At 40.7% G+C, this 3,717-nt stretch overlaps 1 protein-coding gene across 1 annotated transcript in view; it reads right to left on the reverse strand.

Moving 5' to 3' along the window:
- The window catches only part of TSTD2 (thiosulfate sulfurtransferase (rhodanese)-like domain containing 2), a 21,587-nt gene extending 18,118 nt beyond the window's left edge, over window positions 1-3,469 (reverse strand). Inside the window, exons 1-2 of the mRNA XM_006863137.1 lie at window positions 3,261-3,469; window positions 1,109-1,422 (exon numbers count right to left, since the gene is read on the reverse strand). Coding sequence (XP_006863199.1) covers window positions 1,109-1,422; window positions 3,261-3,425 — 479 coding nt within the window. The 5' untranslated portion in view covers window positions 3,426-3,469. The remainder of the gene's footprint in view (window positions 1-1,108; window positions 1,423-3,260) is intronic.
- Window positions 3,470-3,717: the final 248 nt, after the last annotated feature.

A 3,717-nucleotide genomic window follows, 5' to 3' on the forward strand; every position in this document is an offset into this window, starting at 1 on the left:
ATCCTCCCCACCCCGCCCCACCAGAAGCAACAGTCTGCTTTCTATCATCAAAGATGAGTTTGTCCTGTTTTAGAACTACATGTTAATAGAATCAGAAAGTATGTATTCTTTATTTAACTTCTTTCTTTGCCTGTCCACCCACATGTATGCCTGTGCATCAGAAGGTCTTGCTTTTACACTGCTGGATAATATTCTTTTATGACAACTCCACACTTCATTCTCCTGTTGATGGGCATTTGCAGCTGATTTCTGCTTTTAGTTATGAAAAAAGCTGTCATGAACATTCTTGGAAAAGGCTTTTTGCAGACACATGTTTGTATCTGTCTTGGTTACACACCCAGGACTGGGTCACAGGAAAGATGCAGGTTTATAAGACACCACCAGTCTTCCAAAGTGGTTGTACCACTCTGTACTACGCAAGAAAGAGAAGGCTTTCTGCTCCCATGAGGACTTAAAGCCTCGGAACCCCTATACAGGGTTCTTATGACGGCACTTTAACAACATGTGGGTAGTGGTTATCTCAGTGAAGCTAAGGAAGTCTTTTAACTCTTTTGTGACCTGTGGGAAACAGGGCCCACCTACATTTTCTGCCTCTAAGGTTTGATATGTGCTGCCATGATGTGGAGGCAGATCTAAACGTGTAAATCTAAAGAAGTGGGCCTTATGTTTCTCACTAATTATATCAAGAAGTCCTGGTATGGTGCTGTAGGATAAATACTGGACTGCTAATTGCAAGGTTGGTGGTTCAAACCCACCAGTCACTCCTTGGAAACCCTATACTAATTGCTATGAGTCGGAACCGACTTGATGACACTGAACAACTGTATCCTAATCCATACTGTTGTTATTGTGTTGTTAGGTACTATCATGTCAGTTCTAATTTATAGCGACTCCGTCTAGGGATTCTAAGGCTATATATTTTTACACAAGAAGAAAGTCTCAGCTTGCTCCAGCAGAGCTTCTGGTTACCTTAATGCTTTTGTCTTCGTTTTGTTTTTTCTTCATCGCACTTAAAATGCCTTCCATTTGTTGAAACACAAGGTTTCAACAAAAATTTAAAGCAGAAAGGGTTAAAAGTAAAACCAAAAATAAAGGTGGAAAGTCTTACCCTTTCAGTTGGTCAGGACTAAAGCAGCGTATTTCAGGGAGCCAAGCTGATACTTCATGGTCATGAGTGAGGTACTCTTTGAGAAGGTTCCTTTTATCTGCAGGCTTACAACTCTTGGAGGAGCTCAAGGTCACAGACAGCTGCTTGAGAATGAAAGCAGTCTGCTGACAAATTTCATCAGCATGTTGTGTTGCCACATGTCTGTGGATGCTGGTCTGGTCCTTGAATAGTTGTTGACAACATTTCCACCATTTTTCTTTACATTCCAAAGGAGATGCTGGAACTTCCGTGGTTTTGACAAAAAGGGCAAATGCCTGCAATTACGTTTCATATAATACCGCTATTAAGTAAGTTAAGGCAAACGAAAATCTCAGTGAAATCTTTATGTAACCTTGCCACAGGGGTTTCTAGTTTTATGTCCTCCTATTTTAGGTGCTGTGGGTTAACGCGCTAGACTGCAAAGCCATTTGAAATGCATCGTCAGTGGTTCAAGCTCACCAGCCGCTCCTCAGAAACCCTATACAGGGTCGCTATGGGTTGGAAACAACTCAATGGCATTTAACAACAACAACAACAACAACAATTTTATAGAAGAGTTCCATGAGAGTGGATCAATTCTCTTGCCACTAAGCTTTGGTGGTGGTTATGTGCCATGGAGTCAGTTCTGACTCATAGCGACCCTGTACAGGGTTTCTGAGGCTGTAAATCTTTACTGGAGCAGAAAGCTTCACCTTTCTCCCACGAAACAGCTGGTAGTTTCAAACTGCTGACCTTGAGAGGTTCGCAACCTGACCCGTAATCACTATGATACCAGAGCTCCTTACTACTAAGATTTAGAAGAGATTATTTTGTTGAGAGGTTAAAACTGAGTTTTGTATTATGAAGGTTAATTCCCAGCACCATAATTTTCCTCTCAAGCTGTATGTCACACTGGAAATATATTTATATAGTCTGACCTTATGTTGCTTTCAGCAGCACACATACTAGTATCAGAAAAAGGTATATAGCATGTGAACATTAACATCGATTTTGGCTTTCCACAGCTGGTTTCTCTCTCAACTTACTGATCCTCTTTTTCCACACAGGCCTAGGTGGACACCTGACTGTTTCCACTAACCTGCCATCCCTCATGTTGTTCCCAGCCTGTGCAATGCCCCATTCTTACCTCCCTCTCCTACTGAATGGCTTTAAATCATCTACAGTACATCTCAGAGGCCACCTTCAAAATGAAATATTCTATGGTCCTCCTATGAAGGGTTACTTCTCCATCTTCTGAATCTTCATAAAAGTTCCAATTTTTATATTCAAAGGGATTCTGGAGTTATAAACACTGACTTTGCTATTTACTATTTGTATCTTTGAAAAAGGATACAAAGCTTTTGATAAAACTATTCAAACTTCTTTATGCCAAGACTTCTTTATGACAAGACTTTGTCATTAAGAATTATATAAATATTAAATAATATAATTTTGATTATTTATGTCTTATCTAATTCTTGACTGAAACTTCTTTTGCTTAACAGTTGAGAGCCTGGGGTTCTAAGGAGAATGACTTGTCTGAGAAAATGCAAATGAGACTTTGTATTTTTGTTACTTCCATTCTATTGCTCTCTCCTGCAAAACTATCTTTTATTGACTATGTCAATGACGAATAGATGGTCTATGAAAAAAGGTTACATGGCACAGAAAGAAACATCATTACTACTGCATTATAGCCCAATCCCAGCTGTACTCAGAATGCGTGACTCATTTTAGGGTCCTTTTTCTCAAGCAGTGGAGCCCCCAACTGGAGCAGATCAGAAGCCTTACCTCACTAATCAGCAGGATTTAGGGACAGTTTCAAGTTTGGTCACCTTGCTGTCTATCTGTTATATTCATGACAGACTCCTGGGTTCCTAGGATTTCTCCCAGAGCCTTGGGTGGGGAAAGGAGTCGAGTCCATCTGTCGAAGATTGGCCCTGTTCCAGGGCCACATCTTGCCAGGGATTCCTTTGTCAGGCACTGGCTTAGCATCCCTGCTTAATGCCACTGAGTAGGCCTGACTAGTCTCACTAGTTCTCCATTTCCTGGAGGTGACACTTGATGAGCTAATTCTAGACGTACCGGCATTAATTATACTGACATAATCCTGACAAAGAAACAGTCACTTTACCTTTTTCTTTGCAAAGGAGTATTTCTTCTTTGTACTGCCATCTAACTCTGCTTTGAGACGGCTACTAGGACTGATATGAGTTGTGCCTTTTAAATCCAGGTCTGAAAATCTCAAAACACAGGCCTCCAGGTCACCTCCTTGGTCTGCTAAAGTGGAAGAAGGCATCTGGTTTGGCTGCCGTCGTTGAGTAGAGAATTCCTTCAGGTAACTACCTCCTAGGATGGATCAAACATGTAATCAATCAAGATGTACTGATAATTACTGGTGATTGGAATGCAAAGGCTGGGAGCAAAGAGAAAGGATCAGTATTTGGAAAATATGGCCTTGGTGATAAAAAATGATGCTGGAGAATACATGATAGAATTCTGCAAAATCAATGATTTGTTCATTTCAAATACCTTCTTTGGACAGCATAAGAGAAGACTATACACATGAACCTCACCAGATGGAATACATA

Source organism: Chrysochloris asiatica, unplaced genomic scaffold (genome assembly GCF_000296735.1).
Source record: "Chrysochloris asiatica unplaced genomic scaffold, ChrAsi1.0 scaffold00053, whole genome shotgun sequence".
Lineage (NCBI taxonomy): Eukaryota > Metazoa > Chordata > Mammalia > Afrosoricida > Chrysochloridae > Chrysochloris > Chrysochloris asiatica.